At 30.1% G+C, this 27,436-nt stretch overlaps 1 protein-coding gene across 3 annotated transcripts in view; it reads right to left on the bottom strand.

Moving 5' to 3' along the window:
* CkIIalpha (casein kinase II subunit alpha) overlaps positions 1-27,436 on the bottom strand; it is a 45,769-nt gene that overhangs the window by 7,993 nt on the left and 10,340 nt on the right. For all 3 annotated transcript variants that reach the window (XM_075359356.1, XM_075359358.1, XM_075359357.1), the window contains exons 2-7: positions 23,122-23,317; positions 19,462-19,573; positions 16,300-16,512; positions 11,565-11,759; positions 8,576-8,778; positions 6,497-6,645 (exon numbers count right to left, since the gene is read on the bottom strand). In XM_075359356.1, coding sequence (XP_075215471.1) covers positions 6,497-6,645; positions 8,576-8,778; positions 11,565-11,759; positions 16,300-16,512; positions 19,462-19,573; positions 23,122-23,216 — 967 coding nt within the window. In that variant the 5' untranslated portion in view covers positions 23,217-23,317. The remainder of the gene's footprint in view (positions 1-6,496; positions 6,646-8,575; positions 8,779-11,564; positions 11,760-16,299; positions 16,513-19,461; positions 19,574-23,121; positions 23,318-27,436) is intronic.

Below are 27,436 nucleotides of genomic sequence, written 5' to 3'. Positions count from 1 at the left end.
GCAGTACTTTGTTTACGGGGTATTTGAATATTCAAGATTTTGCTCATAGCCTACTGTCACTAAAAATGTTACTTATCAGAAGGTCGTGAATATGTTATGTAAGACACTATAATGCTTCATCGCAGTGGACTTAAGAGATGGCAATAATGACCGGCAATCATGGAACATATGTACGTACCTCAGATGTGTATTCACGACATGAGATCTGTTTTGTGAATTCAAGTCGCTGATTTACTTAACAATGTTCAGTTATATTTACTGCTGCAAACAAGAAATGTGTAATCTTACTTTCAAAATGAGCAATGTTAAATGCCATACCCTGTAATAATTGAATCCTTTTTATCCTATTTAGCATGTATAACATTTGGCAATGCGACTGTGAACTCTTTCAGAGCAGACTGCTTGTAAATACAAATGTACATATTACACACATAAATTTAAATATTACGGGAGAATACTCTGAAGCATGTTGTACATCCATATAATTTAAATACAGATATCCTGAAAATAAAAATATTAACATAGAGATCAATTTTATTAACGCTAAGAAATATACCGTAAATTCAGGTTTCTTGTTACAATCCATTTTATGAAAGTCAAAGAGAGCAAAATTTCTATTATACTTTGCACTTCAAGTCAGTCTATGATTTCTTTAAACACAGAAAATGGAATACTTTAATTTATCGTCTGTACATAATAATGCAATATGGGTCATTCTGTGCTTAATCAACAAGGTGGATAGCCAATCACAACCCAACCGACAGGGGTTTGCTATGAATTGACTGTTGACAGAGTTATGAGAAAATATTGAATTTCAGATCACTAACAGTTTTGTTTTTAGAGCCGTTCAAATTTGCTGGAAAATTGCAGATTTTGTCTTGTGACAAGAGCATTAGGGGAACATAACTTTGTAATTTATTAAATTAGAATGATAAACTTATTTTAAAGCTAATTTGATGCTCCTTTATATGATACAACAAGCCTATGTTTACATAAATCTTTATTTAAAGGTCTTTGACTTTTAATCTTGAATTTCAGAAAAAACAGGTCTTCAATTTTTTATGAAAAAAAAAAAAATATTTCATCATATTAAAATAGCTGTATAAATTTGAAACGGAGACTGCATTGGGATTAAGAGAAAAAAACAAAATGTGTATTGTTTTAATAAAAAAATCTTTGTGGTTTTTTAAGCGATAAATACTTAATTTTTGTTGGCTGAACTTGCAAATCAAATAAAATATCTTCCAAAAAGAAACTAAAAGTAATGAGGTAATATGTTGCACATTTGCTTTGTCTAGTAATAAAAAATAAAATAACTCAATCAAATGACAGATGATGATGTAACGCAATGACTCAGTGTAATTAATACAAATTGAAAGACAAAATGTATTGAAGCTTACTATATCATCAGGTTAGTTAATAGTATGTGTGTATTGTTTTAGTGTAAACAATAATGAATATGACCTAAAATATTTGATTTATTTAAATAATTTGTTTGTGGAACAACACGATGTAAGAAAGCAAGAACACTGTATGAATATGCCTGCCCTAAGTAAAGATATTCAGTGTTCGTTTATAGAAGAAAAAAAAGTGTTGGAGTAGTTACAATTTTTTTTAAGTTTGGTATCTTTTGAAGCATGCCAAATTTTTATAATAAAAAATGTTGTAATCAATTTTAAGACTAAGAAAAGCCCTTTATGATGAAATGGAACATGCATTAGATAGGTTAAATGAGAGTTTAGCGAATGTTGAGAAATTACCTGTAAAATCTTAAAAATTGCAAGAAAAAACATATCCTGCCAAAAAAGATTGAAAAAATTGTGTCAAGATAGTGAATTCTTGGTACAACTGAAAGAAAAATTTAATTTTACAACAGACAGAAGTCTTAAAATAACAATTCTTACTTTTTTCCATGAAGTTGGAGCATCAAAAAAGTACAAGATGAATTCCCATGAACTACCAATTACATGATACGACAGGCAAAACAACTAGTTAAAGAACAAGGGATATTCTGTCATCACCGAACCCTAAACCTGCAGCGTCTGGTTCAAAACATAGTTGGATATATTCAGGTGTTTTATAAATAAAACAATTATGTCATGTATGGCAAAGAAGACTGTCACAATCAAATCACCTTGTGGATATTGAAGTTGGTAATCTTTAAATATTAAATTGGCTAATCTGAAGAGATACATCAATAGTTTAAAGAAACTCATACATATATTAAATAAAAATTGGGTTTTCTACCTTTGCTACTTTACGTCCTAAAAATTGTGTTTTGGCAGGTGGCAGTGGAACTCATAGTGTATGTGTGCGTTATCTATCAGGAAATGAAACTAATGTTTGAAGGATGTAAATTAAATTATTTAATAATCATTTCACTTCTTATAAATTGTGTTTGCACAAATTATTTGTAATCAATCTCAAGAAATTTGTTAGCTTGATGAGTGTAAGAATTGTCCAGACTCTAACAATTTTAAAAACATTTTAGATTCAATATTTGTTGAAAATTCTGTGGACAAGATAACTTTTAAGCAATGGATGTCAACTGATAGTTCAAGTTTAGAGAAGTAGAAAAGAAAACAAAAGATTTTATTGAGACAACAATTCTAGTTCACCATTCATTTGTTGCTTCCCAGCTGTTCAGGTTCACAAATTTAAAAACTGTAATTGAACCTGAAATCTTTATCACATTATGTGACTTTGCTGAAAATGATTCATTTGTGCTACATGATGAAGCCCCCAAGCAAGGGTTTCACTGGAACTAATGACAGGCTACAACAATTCATCCTTTTACTACTTATTTTAATAGTCAAGAATTTGTATACTTTAAATGATAATATTTAGTTGTTATTGTTTGACTGCCTTAAGCGTGACATAATATCAGTTCACCTTTTTCAGAAAAAACGAAATTCAATTTTTGAAAGAAACGTATAATATTGTGAATAAACTAATTTACTTCTCCAAGTGGCACAGCAGCTCAATATAAAAATTGTCAAAATTTTGTGAATTTAATGCATCATAAGGATAATGTTAATAAGGTAATGTCAAGGTGGAATGGCACTTCTTTGCCGCATCACATAACAAGAATGCATGTGATGGTCTTGGTGATACTTTTAAAAGATCGCATCAAAAGCAAGTTTACAATATACATACAAAGATCAAATAGTCAATAGTCACATACCAACCAGTCACTCGCTTTATGATTATTGGGTTTGGTCAAACATTAAAAATATGAATTTCATATTTGTTTCAAGTAAAGAATATCAGATAAAAGCAAAGCATTTAGCATCTTGTTAGCAAAAGCAGTGGCGATCCCAGACGCTCAAAAGTAGCAGGGTTTTTTTACCAGTCAGAAAATGATATCTTAAAAATTATTTCTGAAATTGATAAGAACAACAAAAGGTTTTGCATGAAACAGAAGTTGGGTTTTCTGAGATTTCTGATATAAAAGGTTTTGTCATGTGCATTTGTAATGGTTTTTGTTGGCTGGCTTGCGTATTATCTACAAAGAATTGACAAAAGTGGAAGTAAGTTTTCTGTACCCTCAAGGTCCACCTCCTTCTTATGTTTTTCCAGCACACAGTGATTCTAATACTACCTCAACAGAAAGTATTAACAAAAGTTAATCTAAAACTGCCGCTGGTCGTACATATACATATTTTTGAAAAGGAAACTACTCAGGTAAATGAAAAACTGATGGTGAAATAATCAGGTATTTCAAATCGGCATATAAACTCTTAAAATTTTTACTTATTACTAATGTTATTGGTATGATTTTTAAGTAGCAATAATTGAAAGCCAATGAAATTATCACATTACATTTATTAAATTATTATAAAAAATTATTTTTATTAAGAAACATTACTTTGAAAAAATAATCAGTACATTAGCATTAATCAATACATAAATGCTAGTGAAGGTATTTTATCAGACTATTGTTAAAATTAATACACATTAAAAATTTATTTAAAGTAACAGCTCTAATGGAATGAAACAGTTAACTTAAGAATTAACTTTTAATTTCCAATTTTTATTGATTTGCCTTACTTTTTGTATATTGTGTAAGATTTTAATTAAGTCTAAATGACCAAATCATAAACACCATAACTGTAATTATTTGAAGACATGCATTATTATATTTTAATTAAACAATGAAAATGTTTTGGGCTCAAAAATAGCTTATTCTTATGTATATACATTTGCTGAATTCAAAAATCACCATAAAAATGACAGATTAGCTCTTGCTTTGGAGATATTTTTTACCCGATCTACATTTTCAGTTTGGGGGAAATTTTGTTTTTGGAGTTTTTACACCTGCTAAATGACAACTACATTCTCCAGCTGTTTGTAGATTATAAACATTATTACTTTTGCTGGAACTGTGAGTATCATATTGTTTGCGTTGTAATTAGTGCGGAATTTCTGGTTTTCGTGTGCTTTTTAAGTGGAAAATTTGTTAAATCAAAATGCCATGAAAATGTGTAAATTCAGTGAATAATTTTCTTATATTTGTGGTGAAATAACATTTTCGTCACAGAAACACAATCTGACTCCTCTTGTGAAGACTGCCCATCAGCATTATTTTGGAATGAAGGTAGGGGACCAGGATAAGTAATGGGCTGACACCACATATATGTTGCAACTCTTGTTCAGTTATACTACAAAAATGGCTGAAAAATAAATGATCTATGGCTTTTATTGTACGTATGGTTTGGTGGGAGCCCACAAACCATACAGATAACTGCTATTTATGCTTGACTCCACCTATAAAGGCAGGATTGTCAGTGAAGAAAAGAAGAACAGTTCAATACCCTAATCTTCCATCTGCTATTCAACCTATTCCACATTCAGATAAGCTCAAAATTATGAACTTGAAGTAGAAAATGAAGACAGTGTGGAAGAAGAACCCAACAGCTTACCACATCCCATGACACTGATTTTGATGAAAAAGATGATAAACCGTAAAGACTGAGTAAAGTGGAATCGAGCGATCTCATTCGAGATCTTCTTAAAGGGGGTCATTTATGGATTTTTAGGCAACAAAAGAGACGAAAACTACAGTCAGTTGATAGCAGTACTTCTGCAAAAACACTACCAACTTGGATGCAACACGTTTCTTAAAATCCATTTTCTTCACTCACACCTGGACTTTTTCCCGTCAAGTTGTGAAGTTGTCAGTGATGAACATGAAGAAAGATTCTATCAGGATATTTCTGTAACGGATCAAAGATATCAGGGCCGTTGGAATGAAGCAATCCTTGTGGATTACTACTGGTCTGTGTGATGGGATGGTCCAGAACTCACAAGAGGAAAGATCTCATGAGATCTTTGTCAGCCACCATATGATTCTCTTCAGACCCAACCAATAGCCAGGAATTCTTCCACAAATTAAGAACTCTTACAATGTAACCATTATGGATTTTCTATGTTGTTAGTATATGTAATTAAAATGTATAGTTTTTCTCTTAATCTGTAAAATAAAATACTCGTGGGATTTTCTATTGAAGCACTCATTTCAATAATTCATAATGAACAAAGTAGAAAAATCACACACTACAACAGCTTGATGTGTATAAGTGCAGAAATGTTTTGATGCAAAGATGGCGGCTCTATCCCCACCCATCTCCATGCTAGGTACAAACGTTAAGTTACTTTCTGGACCGCCCTCATATAAAACTAATTAGAAATTTATAAAAAATAGTAAATTTTGCTAAAACATTGATACACATTTTATTATATTCAAGGTTAAAGGTTGTAACCTTCGAACATACATACAACAAACATAGGCAACGTGAACAAACATATGCTTATTGTATATCATATAAAAGAGCATTCAATAAAAGCTTTAAAATGAGACGAAGTTTATCATTATACCTTAATAAATAACAAACTTATGTTGACCTAACAAATTACTGCCTAGAGTCCAAATTTGCCACTTTCCAGCAAATTTGAAGGGCCCTATAAACTAAATGGTTTACAAGAGATTTAAATTCAGTATTTTCTCATAACTCTCTCAATAGTTAATTCATACCAAATTTCATGAAAATTCCAGTTAGTCAGGTTGTGGGCCTTGTTGATTTAACACAGAATGGCAAATCTTTTACAAAGTCAACAAAAAAAGAGATGATTACTTGGCCTTATCATTCTCCTTTACATATCTACTACCAGTAACGTTTAATTTCTGGTTGAAAAAAGGTGATGAAAGATTAAAGTAATATTACATAATATATTTTTACAGCACGATGCAATGCACTAGTTCTTAAGCACATATGGTGGGCGGCGAGTACTTACATTATTTATTATATATATATAAAATATAAAAGAAGCCTTAAACTCTGAATTTTGCCTTCACGTGAAGTTTATAAGTTCAAAATTATAAAAATGTAATTTACAACACAATAGCAAAACACCTTAAGCAGAATTTAGTTTGAGCAGTAGATTCAAATACCGGTTAAAGAAAAAATAGAACACTTTAATCTAGAATTTTACTTACAAAAATATGGATGTTCCATGGCTTCACGAGCAGTTAAACGCTCATAATGATCATATCGAAGAAGCTTGTCCAAAAAGTCAAGAGCTTCTGGGGAAACAAGGTGCTGATTTTCACTATGAACAAACCGTTCCCACCTTTTCCTAGAATGTCTGTAATAGATCAAAATAAAACAATTTTTTTCAAATACCATTAAATATTCATATAAATTATCAAGTTAAAATTAACTCGTATTTCTAAATTAATGAAAGAGCAAAAATTATAAGCTTAACTTATTACTTACCATTAATATGATTAAAGTACAAAACAAAGATATTAATTATTAATACCGCTACAAATTTTTAAACTGCCTCAAAAACCAAGCACATGTAAAGCTAAACTGCAGCATTGTTTCCTATCATTCCCCTCCTAAAGCTTGTTTCAGTAAACCAAATGTGTGGAAATCACACAGTGACAAGTGTGGACTGTACGGTGGATTTTCAATGAATTTTCGTGAGTTTATTACAAGTCTGAGCTGCTATATGAGGCCATGAAGTGTTGTGGAGGATGTTGTGAATTTGTTACCAAATTTGTTCTTTTGCTTTCCAGGGTACAATTGTGGACCTGCATTTCATCACAGGTCACAATACACTCAAAAAATGCCTCTCCTTTCTCAAAGCGATTCAAAAATGTCTTTTGGGCATTTCTCTGTGTCTCAGCGAGAAGACGTGGAACCCAACCTTGCTGACACTTTGCTGTATCCAAGTGTACGACATTGTATGCGCACTCCCAACAATTATTCCCACCTCTGAAGAGCAATTTCACCGACAGTTATGTGCCGATCACCTTCCACAAGGTCACAAATAGCCTGAATGTTATCACCGACACAGGTCTGCAAATGATGTTTGTTCTGTACTGCATCGTGGCAATTTTGAAATTTTTTGGCCCGATCAAACACTTTAGTTTCAGGGTAGCATCACTACTGTGCCTGAAGTCAAAATTTCAGAGGATTTGACACCTTCGTTGGCAAGAAATCATATTATAATTTTTTATGCAACATACAATGGCTCAGACATTCTGCTACAGATGTGGGAGTGTGACCTACAAGTCTAACTCTCCTCTACATATATCCACCAACTAACTGCCTGCAGTGTGCTCCATACACCACATTCACTACTCTTCCTCTCAGTCCATGTAGCAAAATTTCGACCCTCATAAGAATTCTGAGATCATTCATTATTTATACTAGCTTCCTCATCAGTTGATTCTTTTTAGTGATATATAATGCATTTCTATTATTTTGAAAGCAATATTCTAAAACAGCTACATAAAATTCTAACAAACAGGAGGAAGAATCGTGTCCATTTACATGGATTAGAGAACAACCAGAAAGTTGCCCGACAAACTATCAGTTCCTCCTTCAGTCAATGGAGGCTGCAAAATTTGTTAATATCAATGACGCACCATTAACGATTTCCATTACAGTCTACCAAAGAATGCAACCACATAATTTTCATTCTATCAAATTCTTACCACAATTGCAGTACACAATTAAGAAAGGCATCATACTAAACATCTGCTCCCACTGCTGCCTACCGGTTTTCATAATATTGCTAGTTTGTTAAAGATTTTTTCAAAGATTTACTGGTTCTTGATCAAATTTTTCAAAACTTGCTAGAGCTAAAAAAATCAACTCTACAAGTTAGTACTTTTTAGACTATACATAAAAAAATGAAATGGAAACGATCATTGTATTTGTGACTGTGATAAATATGCAAACCAATTGTTAATTAAAATTATGAAGGTCAAACAACTAAGTTGAAACTGCCATAAACCAGTTTTATTTAATGCCAAAACCAGTCTTCTCCATTAATATAAACACTATTTATTGATGTTGTCACATCAATATAAAATGATATTACTGCAAAATTAATTTAGTTATATGACTTCATAAATTAAAATATAAAATCAACCAGAAATGTTACATTACTAACTGTTATATTTAAGTTTAACAAACCGGTCTTGAACCGTCACTCAACTTTACAAATATAATAAAAATAGTAAACAACTGTAAAGTTAAAAAAAAATTCTAAATCACTTTACCTTCCGAGGATATCCGTAAACCTGGGGTCGAGTTCCATATGGTACTTGTCTAAATACTCATACAGTTCTTCTGTTCCCAATACTTTAGCTATACGGACTAACTGATCATAATTGTCATGGCCATGGAAAAATGGCTCTTTCCTAAATATCATACTTGCCAGCATACAACCCAACGACCACATATCTAATGAATAATCATACATCTGTAAACATAACATCATTACGTCAGCAAAACATTACATGCATTAATTCATATGTAACCAGGTAAAGCCAAAAAGATTATCTACAGTTCCCAATATTTATCCTTATCGTTATTCTCTCTTACACGAATTGGCTGATCAGATCAACATTATTAGATTTTTTGCTTATTTGACATAAATATACTCTAGAAACATGGGGTGTGTGTGTGTGTGTGTGTGTGTGTGTGAATACATATGCTATTTACTATTTAGTTTGCATATGTTAACTTGAAAATTGAAAACTAAACTGCATCAAGTCTAAATTTTTTGTATATCACAAAGGACATTAAAAAATTTAATCAAATAAAATTAGCCAAGACAATTTTTTCTTGGTTGTCATCAATGATTGACAGGAATTGATAAACAAGTAGATTTATTAGACCCTAGTTGCCGAGCAACATTGTGGTTCCATGTTTAAAATGGTATCAATTCAAAATGTAGGCGAGTTTAACATGTTTACCTAATTCAGTTCTTTTGGGCAGGAGAAAAATAATGAACATTATTTCCAGCTTGTTTATGCTAATAGTGAAGATTTTACAAATACATAAAAAAAAAATAAACAAAATGGTGTTATGAAGTTCATGATAAATAAAGGAGTACGGCCACCCACAGTTGCTGATGAAATAAATAAAATTGAAGAAAAAAATTTGAGCAGCTTTGACACAAAATATCATTAATGCTGATGATTAATGATATTTCATATCAGCATTAATGATTTTTCATATCACCTGTAGTACAGGTGATATGAAAAAACAGGAGAAAATTTTGCTATGATAGATCTGCCTGTTGCATGCAACAGGCAAACAGATGTTAAAGATGCTATGATGTTAGGCAGGAAATTTTAATTCAATCTTTCTTTTACAAATAAGATCTTGCTAATTAAATTGAAAACATCAAATAGAAATCTTCTAAGAAGTTGGATGTCAAGTCAAAATGACTGTGTTCAAGAAACTCCTTCCTAACCTAATTACATGCACTGTAATCTGTAATGAGCGAGGAAAAATTAAGATTATGAAAATAATTTCTTTATCCCCCAAAATTAAATTCCTTTTTAAAGTATTTTCTGGTCTTTATTCTCTGAATATAAAGTGTAAAATTTCTCATCACATTGTTTTCATTCAGATAATTTCCTGCTTAGATGCTATTGTAAATGTGTGTCTCCTTAATCATAAATTATAAGTAATGAATAAAAGAAAATCTCTATGTTCTGGATGTCTCCCAAAGATTCAAGAGATCCATTATACAACATAACTGAACGAACTTAAGATAATCGTTCATTGCAATCACATAATATACAAATAAAAAAAATACTAATACAAAACAGAATCCTGAATTTTTAATATGATTACTTCAAAAGCATCTTTTAACACAAAAATTGTACTGCTTCTGATTCGCGTGATAACAGAGCCGCCTAGGATATCTTAGTACATCTTGCCATGTATATTATTCAAAATAAAATAGCTTATTCAACTACTGGAAAAAGATTTGTGGATTTAACTAGTTTGTATAACATAAAGGTATGTAATGGAAGAATTCTGGTCTCTTTAATTTCTGTCTCACAATTTTCAGTAAACATTACAAGATTTGACTTTGTAAAAAATTGAATTTTGAGTACACTAAGATGAAGTTCCATCTTTACTTTTTCAAAAAAGTCCTTTTTGACCCTCTGTATGATGTAAAATAAGAATGCTACAGAGCTCATGGAAAAAGTGACAGAAACAGCTGTTTTTATCTGTTGGCAAGTTAGAAAATAATCTATAAGATATTTAAAAATATATATATATAAAAATAGTGATGCAATAAAATTTTTGAAAATTTGTTGAATTAGATTGGAATATCCCTGTTTTAATAAATATGCCCGTGTTCTTGTATAGGAATGATGATATTTTTAAATATTACTTATATATATATATATATATATATATACTTATATATATATTATATTATGTATAAAGGTTGGCATATTTAAATAGAAAGAGGCTAATGAAAATCAAAGGTGAGGATCAGTCCTAAACTTCAAATGAATGTAAAGTGAATTATGGGAACCGAATACAACACTGCTTAGAATTGAACAAAGTGAGTTTAGAGAGCTATGAAACTTAAGATATGCTTTTTTTGTATTGAGATTCTAGAAAATTAAGTTTTAGAAGCAGTGGTTGAACTCAAAGAATTCATTCTCAAACTGTAATAATAAACTTTCTTTATATTTTGCCAATGTTATAAGAAGGAAGAGGTATAAATAGAATGGAAACTGAACTAAACAACTTCTGGTAAAAAAAAAAAGAACTTATGAATATTCACCTAAAAGATCATATATAGATAGGGGTCTGGAATTCGATTGGTATGGTATATTCTATAGAAAAGAATTTAACACCATAAGATTGATTAGGTTCAAAGTAAATTTTACACTGAATGCTTATGTCGCTCAGTAGGGTGATAACTATCTGTCCAAAAATTAATTTCTTATTTGAACTACACAAAAAACAAACCTAGTGCCAAGTTGTTTATTAGGTAAAACCAGCCTTCGCACTCCTAAAATCTACCCAAAAAGCTTTATATAATAAACCACCCTACTTATACAGGGTACTTATACACTTTATACTTGTACTTATACACATTATTTCATTAAAAGTTCATATTTTCACATGTAGTCACTTTAAAATATAAAGCTATTTATCTTCATATTTTTATAATATATGCAAGTGTACTGTACTTTGCTATTGCAAATTTCAAAATTCTATTTAACATACCTGGTAATCTACTAGAAGTTCAGGGCCTTTGAAGTAACGCGATGCAACACGAACATTATATTCTTGACCAGGATGATAGAATTCAGCAAGACCCCAATCAATTAGGCGAAGTTTTCTATTTTCATGATCGATCATGACATTGTGAGGTTTAACATCTCTATGCATAATTCCCATACTGTGACAATAATCTAAAGCCTACAAACATAAAAGCAAATATTTACTAGCATAATTAAAGTCGAGTCTGAAATATGTTATATAAAATTGATTAATCAGATGCGATCAAGATTACACGATCTAAAACTAGAATAAAGATTTTATTTTTAGTCCATGAAGAGTAGTAACTCGATAAATTTTAATTTGTACAACTTTAAAAAGTACTTCACAGAAATTTATCAGTTGCCAGAGAATTTTTCACTCATGATATAAATTTCAATATAATTTACTCCTGTATTCCTTGTCTCTAGAACATCTCAGTCTAGTTATTAACCCCTAAAATGCAGTTAAGACAAATTAATTAATACACTGTTCCACTAACATTTGCAAATGCTTGCTTGCTTGCTCACTTTTTGAGTATTATTTCATTTGTGTGGTTTAAGGCTTACATATTCATCCAAAAATTATTAAAAAAAAATAATAAATACATTAATCAAGTAATAACTATATAATCAGCAACCTTTTTGAAAATTGTTTTCAATACTTCAGAACCACATTTTTATTCAAGCTGCAAAGTTTAAACAATTAAGTACACAAAATAACAATGTTTAAAAAAGTATACTACAGTTACAAATTTGAATTAATTCTAAAATTTACAATAGAATTATTTTCAATCTTTTATTATTGCTTTCAAAAGCATGATTTTGAACTATTTTGAATGTTTGTTCTAATACAATTCATCATTTTTTTTATTGTTTATTCTTGTTACATTAAAAAAAAAAAAAAAAAAAAAAAAAAATATATATATATTTGTATTATTTTACTTTAAAATTGTAATTTTAAAATAAAAAAAAAAGATTACAGTGAAAAAAAAAGGGAAAAAGTTTTATATATACAGCAGATGAACTGCTGTAGTTAAATGTAATTTTGGTGTAAGTGTAAATATAAAAAAATTATTTTGTATTTATTATCCTTACTTTTAAATTGTAGTTTCAAAATAATAAAGAAAAGATTACAGTGAAACAAAACGTTTTACACTGCAGATGAACTGCTGTAGGGGTCAATCCATTTGAAGTGTCCCAAAAAACAAGCTGGTAGCTGCCTAACCAATTAAAAAAAAATTGATACTTACCCACTTGCTTTCAGTATTTTTTTTTAATTTTATTTTAAGCAGTTTACTTGTGGTTGCCTTTTTATGGTGCACACACCTATTTTTGTGATTTAAGGGTTTAGAGAAAAAATCCTAACTAAAAAACTATTTTTCCTGGAAGGATGAAACAAAAAAGGAATTTAATCATATTTTCTCAAGGTAAAAGATTGGTCCAGTCATTTACTTACCTATCTCTCCTCTTTCTATGAGAAAATTACCAATAAAATTGAACATGAAAAACTGTGAAATTTCACTTTTGGTTTTTTCAAGAGGCAAGGATATTACACACAATTTGAATTATTTTTTTATATGTAGGTATGTGTTAGTAGTTTTACCATAAATAAATAATATTAATGGTGATATACTTACCCCTAAATATTTATGGATTTTTTGAAAACTAATTTTTTTTTTTTAAATTCAAATTTTGGCTTCAAATAACTCTGAGCTGGTGATATAAATCTCAAATTTGTACAACTTGCAGTGTTTTTGTAGATGTTTATGGGAAATAATAAAAAGGTTTCTTATGTATTGCACTAAAAAGTTATACCTCTCTAAAATCATGAAAAAAAGCGACACCATTTTGACTCACTAAATTAAGTGTTCCAAGGGGATTTTCTTGTCTTCCTTCCACTTTTTATATTTAGCCCATGTTGTGCATATGATTGACACATTTCTGTCGTGACAGCATAACCGCATTTCCTTTTTTCCATAAAGTCATACAGTTTTTACTGTCTGTGTAATTTGGTTTTAAGCCAAGAAAAGCCCTTTTATTACCAGTGCCTTTCACCAGAAGTTGTTTCTTCTTACCCCAGTCCCGAATGCAGCTTTCATATACTCAAATTTTCTTCCTGCCGCCCGATTTCCAATTTTTTCAGCCACTTGTATAACGCGCAGTTTTTCATTTCCTGTAAAAAATCGTAGACTCTGTCCTTTTGTACTCATTTTAATGCCGTAATTAAAATAAATCACCGTATTAAACATTACAAGATAAAATGCACATAACCGTCCACATACACAAACAGTACAATGACTATGGTGAATAGACAAGACGACGATGGGTAACTGATACTGTAACTGTAGTGTCATTAGAATCAGATGCAGCCTATAAAGAATGAATCTGTTTTATAAAAATACTGTAACTTCGTTCCTATCGATATGAACAGAATGTTAATAATTAAGGATGTATTCTGTTATAAGCGGCATCCAGTATTGATAAACAAAAGCCTAAAGTAACTATATTTATGTGATTAAATTTAGGTACTTCTAGGAAAACATTTACATAAATTATCCTGGCTAAAGGCTATGTTTCAAGTAAGTCCCGTACCCTTATTTTTTCTCTCCAATTCCAAGAAAAAAAGTGCAGGGGTACTTGAATAAATATGGTATTTTTATTGTTTTAAAAGTTAGCTCTTAGAATTCCAAATTCAACGAGTTACATAAGAAAATTGGTTTATTTGTTGCTGAGATATTGTAATTTGTTTATAAAAAGACTCTTCAGGAAACTGTAATTATTTTGGCTTTTAAGAACTTTTTTGAATCCATTTCAAGTGCAATCTATTCTTCAAGATTGTACTTTCAAATGGTAAAAAGTTTTAGAGCAAAAATTAATATAAAGCTTGTTTAAACTTCTTAAAAAAAAAAAAAAATGAGCGTTCTTGTGCAGTAGTTGTGAAGGGGGACGCAGTTCACGGCAGTCATGCACGAATAAAGCTGAATTCATAACTTCAAATTGGCGGAGTACGAAAGTCACTAACTCTGCAAATTTTGGGCAGATAGAGACCATACTTTGAAAATCTTAAAAAAAATTTTTTTTTTTAGAAAATTACCTTAAATTTAAAGTACTTTTTTGGAAGCAAAATTTATGAACATACATAACAGTATTAATTGGAACAAACGTATATTAATTGGACTAAATATCACAACAAACAGTGTTTATAAAAGTTTTTATAGTTTAACGTGAATACCAATTATAAACAATGTCTGTGTTTACACAGATTAAGAATTACAATTACGGACTGCACTCACATTCATGAGTTACAACATTACAATGATTATTAATCGAATTTATCAATTTTTTTATCTACAACAATGAAGAGTGCGGTAAAAACATAAAGCCAACTATATCTGAAATAATATGTAAAACTTGATAGCACGATAATTACTTTATCGAGCTACCCCAGTTTAAAAAAATGGTCTCCATCTGTCCATAATTCATGGAATTCATGGATATAGCAATTTTTTTGCACTCTTAACAATTTTAAATTACAATATCAGCTTTATTTGCACATGACTGCTGCAAACCGCTTCTCCTTCCACAACTACCGCGCAAGCACGCTCTATTTTTTGCTAATTATTTAAAGAGGTTTAAACAAGTTTTACACTAATTTTTGGTCTCAAACTTTTCACCATTTGAAAGTACAAGTCTTGAAGAATAGATTGGGCATGAATTGGACTCAAAAAAGTCCTTAAAAGCCAAAATATTACACTTGCCTGAAGTCTTTTTTAAACAAATTACAATACCTCAGCAACGAATAAACCAATTTTCTTGTGTTACCACTCACTGAATTCGGAATTCCAATAATAAAAATAGTAAAAAATATATTTTTGCAATAAATATTGGATTTGCAAAAAAAGCCATTTTTAAGTTTTTCAGCTTTTTTGTCGAAACTAATTAATGAAATTCAATGTTGAAGGGCTTAAATTATAGGTAGAGCAAATCCCCACAACTTTTATTCAAAACTTTATCATCTATAATATTTACGTTGACCTACAAAACTGAAAAGTTGATTTTCATCACCTTTGAATGGCCTCAATTTTGTCCAGTCGCATATAAAGTTATACTTACCCTAATCTACAAGCTCGTGTACTTCCCTAAACTCTACTAATTTTTTAGCAAAAAAATCCTTATTCAAGGGACTATAAGTTAACTTAAAAAATTGCTAGATTAACCTGGTTTTTGTTTAACTTTCTTTATTTTTAGTCAATTTTGTTACACAATTACTTTAAAGATTTTTGCTTAAGTATATAAAATGATACAATTTTCTGCCACTTATTCAGACTTGTTAAAACTCTTGGTAATAGACAAATTATTTATCAAAACATCAATTTTTTTTTATTACTTGAATGGAGCATTAATTTAAAGCATATCTACATTATAGAGCCAGTCCTTTAGGTGATATTTTGAAGTGTGTAACGAACACAAGAGTGCAATTAAACGTGGGAGTACTTTTAAGTTTTTGCAATAGACTTCTGCAGATCGATGTCCATTTCAATCGTTTTAATAGTAATTCAAACTAAAATATTAGTTGTTCATTTTAAAAAATGAATGTCATTGTCACTTTCTTCATAATAATAGTAAAAACTTTATAAAAAATTAAGATAATTAAATTATTTACTATTCACTAACAATGATATAATAAATCATCAGCTCACCTTTAATAATTCATAGAGGTAGTAGCGAATATCGAAGTCTGTCAAAGTCTGATAGAGCACCTTAAAATCTGTATTATTAACGTGTTCAAATATAAGCGCAGGTGTTCTAGAGACAGGATCTTTTACAACAGCTTGTAACGTGATAATATTCATTCCCCCACGTAAGTTTTCTAAAATTTTGATCTCTCGTTTTATTTTCTTTTTCTTTACAGGCTGCAAATCAAACAGATATTTAAAACAATAATACACAAACTCCTTGATAATTGAAATACGACTAATATATAAAAGAAATCTAGCAATAAATTTAATGTAAAAGTTATCTGACAAAGTAGGTCATAAATATTGCTAGTTTGAAGTAGCTCTTATTTCAGCAGAGATTAAATAACCGCTTTAAGTTTGCAAACTGTCAGTTAATACTAATAAACAAAAAGCTACACTAACATTAAAGATACTTATAATATAAAAGTATCTTATATAAGTCAGTGACAACTAACATGACAGAAGATTGTTCTTTATTATATGACAATATGCATCAATTTTATATAATAAATATTTTTAATATTTATTTAGTTTGTTAAGTCACATCAGGTGGAAGAAGAGGTAAGTTATACATACGAATCACATTTGCTCACGTATGACAAAACACTTTTTTTTAATTAAAAAAAAATGAAATTTATGGTTACACATAGTATGCAGGGATTTCAGGGAAGGAACCTGTATCCGTATTTTACATTACACATTATGATTCAATAGTATACTTTGTTAAAAACAAATCGTTTTGATGTATAATTTTAATCAGCTTAATCGTTATTAATATTGTAATTACGCAATATTCACACCACTATACTGCAAGAAACTGCAGTTAATATGTCAACAATTCATCCTTGTTTCCTGTACTTGTGGTCTCAGCAAATCACAGTATTTTACTCTTACTTTAGCAAGTTAATAAATAAAAATGATTTCTGTAAAAATATGTTCATTTATTTTCAGAAAAAAAATTAATAACTTATTCTTGAGCTGAGGAATTAGTAAACACGCAGTAGGGTTATTCCCGAAGAAAAGAGAAACTAGGGCTGATTTAAGACAATGAATTTTTAATTCCACAAAGTGTATATATATATGTAAGAGTGCGAGTATGAGAATATATATAAATCTACTTTTATTAAATCAATTCTTTTAAGGATCATACTCCTCTGTACTATATACAAATATATTTATTTTATTTTACTAAATCAACCAAAGTGCAGAATAAATAAAATAGGATTACTTACCCTATTCCACTATATATGCAGGAGCGCTTTTGCGATTTACTCACATAATCAGCTGCATTACATATTCATATATTCATCTCAAATTATATTACAAACTTATAAAATATAACTTGTAACACATTTATTTTATTTAAAATTTAAAACTTTCATCTTTTATTTTAAGAATTTAAACTTTTATTTTCTTAAATTAAAAATTAAAACAAAATTAAAAATAAATTAAAATTTAATTGTAAAAATATGACGTCAAGGTATACAATCAGATTAAAATTAAAATCAAATAAAAATAATTTTAAGTAAAGTAATTATGCACGTAGTCCATTTATCTGAACGTTACTATACTCAAAGTAATATACTATACTTTGAGTATAGGTAAAGTAAGTTCAGATAAATGGACACAGCCGAATCCCTCCCTAGGGAGCAGGTACGATTAGAAGCAGGCATATTATAAAAGACCCAGTCCTGGCCTACTGGGTGCACTACACCTGCAGGGTAAGCCGGGTCCTGCGGGGGTCTCAGTAGGTTAGAGGCAAAGGCAACCTCTGAGGGTGCACAATGTATTGGCTGGTCCACCCTCCTAGGTATTGAAAAAAAATAATAAATGGACAACACGTATAACTGCTTTACTTAAAATTACTTTTTTTTAAAATTTGATATTTTAATTTTAATCTGATTTTTGCCGTGAGTCATATTTTTAAAATTTAATTTTTAATGTTATTTTAATTAATTTTACTTCCTTGTACATAGTAAAGGAATATTGTAATTGCAAAAAATTTCAGTTTCCAAATTTCAACAGAAATATCCATTTTGTCTAATTTCAGCATGATATCTGTACATACATATTGATGTATCTATGTACATGTGTATCTCGCATAACTCAAAAATGATTAGCCGTAGAATGTTGAAATTTTGGATTTATATAACTGTTGTAATATCTAGTTGTGCACCTCCCCCCTCCATTGTTTGCAATCAACTGAACCAAGTGTCCAAAAAAAAAAAAAAAGCCTTTTGGACTTTTTCTTAACTGTAGTAATATGACTTCATTGAGAGCTTTTCAAAGATATATCATAAGTTGTATTTGTTTTCGTTGTTTCCAGAGTTATAGCCAAATAAAATTTTAATTAATGAAATATTTGGATCTTAGGGGAAGGCACATCGGTTTGAGTCAGACTTCATTTTCTTTCTTTTTTTTTTAACTTTTTTCTTTTTATTTAAATATATTGATTTTATTAATAATTAACCTGTCATTATAACAAAGTTTTGCAATGAATAATAATTCAATAACAAAAAAATTAAAAGTTTTTAATTGAGTAAATGTAATTTAATAGGCATACAAGGAAGTTATATGTCCACATAAAAATTTTGTTTTAATTTTTAATTTAATAGAATTAAGGTTTAAATCTTTTTATCTTAAAATAAAGAGATTAAGATTTTAAAATTTAAATAAAATAAATAAATGCATGTTAAGTTATTATATTTTATGAAGTTTGTAATGTAATTTGAGATGAATATATGAATATGTAATGTAGCTGATGATGCGAGTAAATCATAAAAACGCTCCTGCGTATATAATGGAATAAGGCCAGATCATCCTACTTTATTTATTCTGTACTTTGGCTGTTCTAATAAAATGTAATAAATATATATTTATATTCTAAATTTTTTTTAGTAATAATCAAGTAATCAGAAAAAATTATGTAAATATTACTTTGCTGTTATAACTTAAAGAAAACAGTAACTACAGTCAATAATATTTAGTGTATTATTCTTAAAAATATTACTGTTGATAGTAAACGCAGAGTATTTACCTCATCATCTTAAAGAGATATTAGAATTCATTTCTAAGAAATAAATATATAATTTTTTCAGTTTTAAACGTAAAATTTAAACTTACTTTTAATATTTTAACTACACATTTTTCATTATTTGTTACATTAATAGCTTCAAATACTTCACTGTATTTTCCTCTTCCTAATTTTCTAACTAACTGGTAGTCATCTTGCTGCCTGTAAAAAAAAAATAAATACAACTATATGATCACCTTGGAAAACTGTTCTTGACAATGCAATAATACAATTGAAACAATTTTACTCAGTGAAAATTCATTCCTAGAACATTTTTTAACAAGATTAAAAAAATAAATGGATTTAAATCCTTTTTTTATAATCAGCTGCTAATAGTACCTTATGAGTCGTTCAGTAAACTTCAATTTTTCTAACACCAAGATTCCTAAGATTTTAAATTAACATCTTTGCTTTCATTTTTGAAGACTTCAGTTTCCAGGTTTCAACAGAAATATCCATTTTGACTAATTTCAGCATGATATCTGTACATACATATTGATGTATCTATGTACATGTGTATCTCACATAACTCAAAAATGATTAGCCATAGGATGTTGAAATTTTGGATTTATATAACTGTTGTAATATCTAGTTGTGCACCTCCCCCCCTTTGTTTGCAATCAACTGAACCAAGTGTCCAAAAAAACCTTTTGGACTTTTTCTTAACTGTAGTAATATGACTTCATTAAGAGATTTTCAAAGATATATCATAAGTTGTATTTGTTTTCATTGTTTCCAAAGTTATAGCCAAATAAAATTTTAATTAATGAAATATTTGGATCTTAGGGGAAGGCAAATCGGTTTGAATCAGACTTCATTTTCTCTTTTTTTTTAACTTTTTTCTTTTTAATTTAAATAATATATTGATTTTATTAATAATTAACCTGTCATTATAACCTGTAAAATAATTGTTGAACCATTCCTGTTGCTTATCGACTTTTTTAAAGTCGATAAAACTTTAAGTTTTAAAGGAAACTTCATTGTATCTAACAAATACTTAATTAACAGTGAGATAATAAATGATTCATTTGTGATTTAGATAAAATTCTTCATCAATGTCAATGTCATCAAAATGTCAATGGGTAAGGAAATATTTTATTTCAAATTACATAAATTACTCTGTAAAAATATCATCGAAGTATAAGATCAATGCATCATGCATCAATGTAAGTAATTATTTTTTAAATGCTTTTCTACCATTTATCAGTATAAATAACATCATTCAGATTTGAAGGAATGCATCTCTAATGAAAAATTATGTCCATTCAATAGATAACATAAATATTACACAATAATATATTTAAACTCTGCCTCAACCGAATGACTTTCTGATGTAGATAGGCGATCATCACATTGTTGCAATCATCCTCCTAGCTTCAATGATAACATAGAAAACAGATATTGTTAAAAAATTATGTGTTCTGCAGCAGCATAATTCAATGAATGTTCAATGACAAGTTGAAAAGAGACAGTCTGTAACTAAACACATTCAGAAAAAAATATGGGCTCGGAATGGAGGGGGTGGTGGAGGGTGTTTTCCCCTACAGGGTCAGGATGTTTGATTCTGATTAGATTGATTCACTAAAAATAAAAACTGTGAATGTCATTAGCAAGCATTAGCACTGATGCTTTTCATTAGATCGGTTCTGTGTTCAGCTTCTTGCAAACATTTATTTTTTGTTAAAATAATTTCATCATTAAAACTAAAATATAATTTATAGAACAAAACAATCATTATAAATTTTTTGTTCATTCCTTTAACAGATCACAGCATTATTAGACAAAGTTTTCTCGCCAGAGGGTTCCTAAACTTTTTGTACAGACACAAGAGAACAATAAGAAAGCATATGGGAAGGGAATTTGTTGTTTTAGTGTAAAATATTGATAATTTTTTGTTTTGGATAAGAGTTCATTTTTCGGCTAGGAAAACGCTGACAAATGCTTTTTGGGCCAGAAAGAAGTTTTGTGGATCAGTTTCATGTAACATCACAGTGCTATTATCAACAATGTACCATAATACATTACAAATGTTAACAACGGCTATTCAAAACAAATGCTGTGACATGTTGAAAACTGGAATCATTTTCTAGCAGAACATTGCCTGCCCATACATGATTTACTGAAACTTTGCTACATTATCTGACAAGCGTTTGAATGTCTTCCTTACAGACCAAATTTGACCATCTATCTCGTCAGCAACAAAAAGGAATGACTCTCATTGTAGTACTTTTGATAATTGCGATGCTTTAGGAAGAGTAGGTAAAATTATAACCACAAGAACTTTGGTGGTACGATCTCAAAACTATCTCCTACAAAAATTAATCGGTTGGCAAAAGTATAACAGTGTTAAAACAGTTCATGGTTTGGAGATCAACAAATTGCTTTCAGCAGATATGGAACTGAAAGGCTTGTGAAGCTGGAGACATGCAGAAAAATTAGCTTATTACCTATTTGCATGCACGAAACTTTTGGTAAATGATGAATTTTAATCAACTAAATTTCACATAAAACTATTCTGAAGTTAATACTTTCTAGTTTTTTCCACTACCTTACATCATGTTTAATTAATTGAGAACTACATCAATAATTCTCTAACAAATATGCAAACTAATGCATTCGACAAGCTAGTAGAATTTAGCATCAATTACCAGAGGAAAGTAAATTTTGCTTAAAGGTCCTTCTGTAAGCAACCGATTTAAAGTTATTCCGTATTTCCAAACCATGAAATACTGAATAACACCAATAACATTTGCCAACTGATTAATTATTGTTGGGGACATTTTAGTGCCCAGCAAGTTTGGGCACTCTTTCAACAATAAACATTACAGGAAATCTTTTAAGCAGCCACAACAGATAATTTACTTGAAAAAAAAAAAAGAAAGTATGTTGAGGATTATCAAAGAGCCACATACACCATATTTTGACAAAATGGAACTACAGGAATTGTTGCAGAATTACACAGTCAGATGGATCAACCGAGCCAAACATAATCGAGCAGACCTATGAGACTGGTTTTCATAGATTCTATAGTCTGAAAATGGAACATGACACAACAAACATAGTTTAAACACCCTTACGGAACAACCCATGGAATGGAACACAAACCTTCTTGAACACTTACTGTGTTCTTATCCAATAATATTGTGTCTTCCGTCAGAGAGCCAGTCAGTGGTAGACACATTTTTGCAATTTATATTTCCCCACACTTAGTAACAGTGTGGTGCAAATCTTATCTAAATAACATTAACAGACCTTAATTTTTTATATAAATTAAATATTTAAAAAGAGAGACGCTTATAAAGCAAGATTTATGAAGTATAATTACAGATTCTTTAGCACCTACAATTATCCTACATTACAAGCCATGTTTGCATGATTTCTGCTGATTTTACTCTATGTACAAACATATGTAACTGAAGAACATAACATATTTTATCATAAGTCTGAAAAAAATATGATACAAAAAACTTACACAAAAATTATTTAGGACAGATCAAATAATCCATATGGATACAGATCTGAAGCTTTTCACAAAACACTTTTAACAGTGGAGTAATTCTGGCTCAGTGGCGTTAACTGAAGTTAGTATTTGTCAAGAGGGCCTTGATGAAAACATCAGTCCTAAACAGTATAAAATAATTGTATTTTTAAATATATCAACCAAACAGTTCGTTACATGTATTCATTCTGTATTTTTTTAGAATACTTACCCCCAATCCACCACATACGATTCGTAATCCCAATATTCTCTGGGCTTGTGATTGTTGACATCTGCATAAACACGTGCACGACTTGGGAGGGTCATAGTGTAGTTAACTTGATTTTTAAAATGCCCTGACCCACTCCCACCGCCCACACCTTGGTGAATCACGCGACTCCACCCTGCATGAGATCGTAATATTAGTCCTGTAACAAAAAAAATTCACATAATCAGTCATTAAATTTTTAAGCCATTAAAAAAAACAAAAAAGCGGCTGAGTGCGTTGGGGGCCTTCTAGAGCATGAGGGAGGTTGCTTTGGTGCGGTGAGGCCATGGACACTGGCTCCCAGTGCCTGAGGGCATTGCTCATTTTTTTTAGTGATTATGGTTGACGGTCGTGTGGGTAAGAAATAAGTTGATAAGTAGTTGAGTTGTGTGTGTGCTAGACGGTGGGTGTGAGTTTGTGTGCTAGACGGTGGGTGTGAGTTTGTGTGCTAGACGGTGGGTGTGAGTTTGTGTGCTAGACGGTGGGTGTGAGTTTGTGTGCTAGACGGTGGGTGTGAGTTTGTGTGCTAGATGGTGGGTGCGAGATTGTGGAAATTTAATTAACTGTTGAGTGTGCTTTGGTGGATAAGTTGTGTCTTGTGCTGGCCTGATTGTATGAATGTATAAAAGTGTATGGTACATCTTAATACCTGTTAGGTGTGCTATGTTCTTGGATGTTTTCCTCCTTAACGTATTGTGATGCGCAGAGTGCGTGCGTGTAGTGGTTTGTTATGGATGATGTTTGCTTGTAGAAGCCAAATGTGTGTGTGTGTGTGTGTGTGTGTGTGTGTGTGTGTGTGTAGGGGGGGCGTTTACCCCCTCTCATGAAGTAATGCTTTTATTAGCGGTTTCCCAGGAGGTGGGGTCGCCAGGAATGGAGATTTAGTCGGTGGTGCACAGGAATACATACGCATTTTCTGTAACAGCTTGTTGAACCTGTTAGTGAGGCACACTGCTTCGGCGCCCGTAAATGGGGTTCCTCCTCACCTCAGTTTTCCATATACCAATAGAGAAAGCCCACCTAATTGACTTGGCGTTACAAACTGTGAATTTCTCTTTCCATTGTTCATGACGTTGCTCATAAGCGGTTCCGTTTGTGAACATACAAGTACAACTTCATCACATTGAACTAAATGATTGCTATATCAGTTTGCTGCAGAATACATCATATCAAAAACAATCCTGATTATCTTGATTGATAAATTGTTATTTATTGATGAGGCAGCCTTTCATATGTACAGCAAAATTAACCCCCGTACAATATTAAAATGAAAGGGAATACTGAAAGTAAGTGCCTGGTTAGGACTGCACAAAAATGGCATCATTGGCCCATTTGTTTCATGGAGCCCATTGTGACAGGACACATATACATCGATATGCTTGAGAACTTTACTGTTCTCTAAGCCTTAGTTTCCAAATTGACTTAACGGACTGGCAGTGAATATATTGCATGCACGATTCACAGTCTTTTCACTAAATGAAATTTTTGGATGTTTCCAGTTTGTGAAACCATCTCACCTCTCCTAAAATCTTATCCCGCTGAAGAATAGGCTTGGATATGGAGGATTGATATTCCACTGGATTCCTGCGTGTAGTTTGAACACGCGTTAACAGATTGAAACTCCTCTATCAAAGCACACACTGAACCTTTTGTTATGGGATCTACATCTAGAGAGATTAAGACAACTTGTTTTCTAAATACAGGATATTACTTTAGGATACCTTTAGCCCGAACACCCTGTAATTTTATCTAAAATTATTGTCCATGATGAAACTCAATGGTAGATAGCAACAACACATGTTATGTGCGTACATAGTTTAATTTTAAAAAATGGCTTTATTTTTGATATTATGAAAAATTGTTTTATTTCATAATCGTAAACCACAGAAACAAACTTTCAAAATTACTTTTTATCTTTACTTTGTATTAGCTTAATCATTAGAAGATGCCATTCTAATAACTGAAATTTACCAAAAACATTTTTTTTAAATGTGCTGGTAGTAAACAACCAATCAACCTCAGCGACAGTTTTAATCCCAACTTTTATTGAATATTACAGATTATAGTAAAATTACTAAATTTTTAAGATGTTCTCTTGTAAATGTCAGGACATCTAAAAAAAAAAACAAATTTCATTTTTCTTTTTGATCAAAATTATTTTTTAAGAGCCAGTCTCTCAAATCTTTCTTCAAAGTGTTATCAGATCAAAAATTATTATAAAAGTTTTTTCTCAAAACTGTAAAACAAACATTACTATATTTAACAAGGTTTTGAATTTCCATGGCATCTTACTGGATAAAAATTATTTTTACAGAGAAATAATTTTAACAAAAAAGTAAGTTTTATGAACAGTTAAACAGTAGTAAGCAGTGGACATATAAAATACTACATTAAATGTGGTTAACAATTATATTTTAATTTTTTCCAAACTTCTAATATAAATGAAATAAACTATTACTGAAATAACTTTTATTTATTACAGAACTATACTTATGTATATGTGAGAATGGTAAGTTAATAAGCATACGCATATTAACAGATAATTTTGTTTATTAACAACATAAAAAGAAAAATCATTACACGGGTAATGCTTTTGATAAGATATTTCAGCTCGCATAGAAAAATGTTATATTATACCATCTATTAAAAATAAGATTATGATACTGACAAAGATTTTAAAGCGGTAAATTACCTTTTAATTTTTAACAAAGTAAATACTAGTGTGATGCAAGTAATTTAATATACTACATAGAATATTTTTTAATGTTAATAAAGCTCAATACTGTTCCACTAATGCTTTGGCTTAATTCCACAGCACAAAAGTAAAATTACTTTTAACCATTGTAAAACCGATTCATTTGTACATAAGTTTATACTCTGTTACGATTTTTAAAAAATAATTATGATTCAAAACAGTGCATGTTTAACAGATTTATTAAAGTTACATTACAATCTGGTAATGATATTAAAATTGACAACAAAGATAAAAGTTAATTGCAAACAGAGGATGATTCTACTGTGATCACAATTAACAAAGTAAAATAAAAAATGAACATGAATTCACTAATTAAGAAAAATTCTGTGCATTTAGAGCAGACTGCATAAATACAACATACATCCAAAGCTGGACCACCCTTATCATCTTTATATGGAGACTGACTATTTTTTTTTTTTAAGATCTGCCTTAAACTTATGAACTATAGAATACAATTATTTTAATCAAAAATTAACAATTTTTGCTTTGTCGATAAAAAAAATAATCTATATTAACAATGTTTGAGTAAACACCACACATAACATAAAAACAGTCAAGGTGAACAACAAGTCAAAACATTCCAGCAATACCTATTAACAGAAATTTCCAAGAATACATAACATCAACAATGTAAGCACACTAAAATCTGAAACTAAAATGAAGAAATGAAATGTAAATTTCAATGTATTTACCAAAAAGAAATATAATCTACTCATTAGCTATCATCATGAATAAACCATTATGTTCAACAATAGGTATAAAATATGCAACGATAATAAAGCACACAAAGGAAAGTTAAAAGCCAATTAATTTTAATTTGGTAATGTAGAAAAATTTAAATTATAACTGTTTATTTTTTTATATAATAATTTAGATTTATTACTGAATCTCAGTAAATATTGAACAGTAAACGTGTGTATTGAAATATAATCGATACATTGTAATTACATCATAAAAGAAAACTGTAATAGCTACAGAAAAGTTTTAAGTACGTAAATAGATCACACCAAAAACTTTTAAAAAAATAAAACAATAGATTAAAACACCTGAAAGAAAGAGGCATATTACATGAGAAAACCTTCCCGTCTTAAACAGTACTTTTGATTGCAAATGACCCTGATATAAAAACCAATACAGATTCTCTAACCATGAGCAGTAACAGTTTCAGATCCAGTTGTTTGAAACAGTTACTGCTCATTTAATTAATCAGTATATTGTTAATGGAGAGATATTCTTACTAGTTTTGGAAACTTTCTATCATACACACTCCACAGCCAACACACACACACACATCATGGGAATAAATTATAAGTTCAGGGAAATTAGAAATTTCCCAATAAATAAGTAGGCTTAAATCAATCGGTAACTTTTTGTTTAAAAAAAAACAATTAAGAAACTAACTGAAAAATAGGTAGAAAATCACATCGATAATACAATTTTATGTACACCTTTTGTATCCAGTAAAATGTTAATCAAATTTTTAGTTAGAAATTTCTATAACAAAAAGACCTCAATTTTATTTAA

This window comes from Lycorma delicatula, chromosome 3 (assembly GCF_047948215.1).
Source record: "Lycorma delicatula isolate Av1 chromosome 3, ASM4794821v1, whole genome shotgun sequence".
In the NCBI taxonomy this organism is placed as follows: Eukaryota; Metazoa; Arthropoda; class Insecta; order Hemiptera; family Fulgoridae; genus Lycorma; species Lycorma delicatula.
Note: the sequence above shows the minus strand (reverse complement) of the source record. Positions and strands in the feature narration are given on the sequence as shown.